At 32.0% G+C, this 588-nt stretch overlaps 1 protein-coding gene across 1 annotated transcript in view; it reads right to left on the minus strand.

Moving 5' to 3' along the window:
* The window catches only part of LOC116845729, a gene marked incomplete at its 3' end in the record, with an annotated part of 7,809 nt that overhangs the window by 4,650 nt on the left and 2,571 nt on the right, over positions 1–588 (minus strand). Inside the window, exons 2-3 of the mRNA XM_032818769.1 lie at positions 387–507; positions 78–263 (exon numbers count right to left, since the gene is read on the minus strand). Coding sequence (XP_032674660.1) covers positions 78–263; positions 387–507 — 307 coding nt within the window. The remainder of the gene's footprint in view (positions 1–77; positions 264–386; positions 508–588) is intronic.

Genomic DNA, 588 nt, shown 5'->3' on the forward strand with positions numbered 1-588 from the left:
CTAAGGAAAATTGCAAACTAATTATTGTTTCGAGAATATTTTATATGAAGAAATACGATTGTGCTTGACTAACATACCATTCATAGCAGACACTACCTCCTCCCATAATATCTGAATAATACTCCTGCCCCTTTCGGTAACAGGAATTTTAAAATTCCATAAGGCTTCTCGCTTTTGGACTTCGCTAATCAACATTTCATTCCTAAGAATCTCGGTCAATGGTTCATCATGAATTTCATTTGGGTCGACAATCATACCATTATCTGCAAAAGTGTATCTATACAGTATGTCCTCGAATATAATACGCTATATAAGTATGCTCTTGAATATAATTTATATGTCAATAATCATTTTTAATAATTGCGATACAAAAGATAAAAACTTACCAAGCTGTGGATATATGTAGCCTGCATCATCAACATGGATTTTAGTATATCCTTCGTAACACTCATGGTCCATTACCATGTCAATATCTATTGCTGTATCACATAATGCACAAATGTTTTTCTACAAGAAGAAAATTTACATGTTAACTTATGTAAACATGCATTGCAATAATCTCTGAAAAGATTATAACTGTAAGTGACA

This window comes from Odontomachus brunneus, unplaced genomic scaffold, assembly GCF_010583005.1.
Source record: "Odontomachus brunneus isolate Ranch 3 - 2012 unplaced genomic scaffold, Obru_v1 Obru_scaffold_057, whole genome shotgun sequence".
Classification (NCBI taxonomy): Eukaryota; Metazoa; Arthropoda; class Insecta; order Hymenoptera; family Formicidae; genus Odontomachus; species Odontomachus brunneus.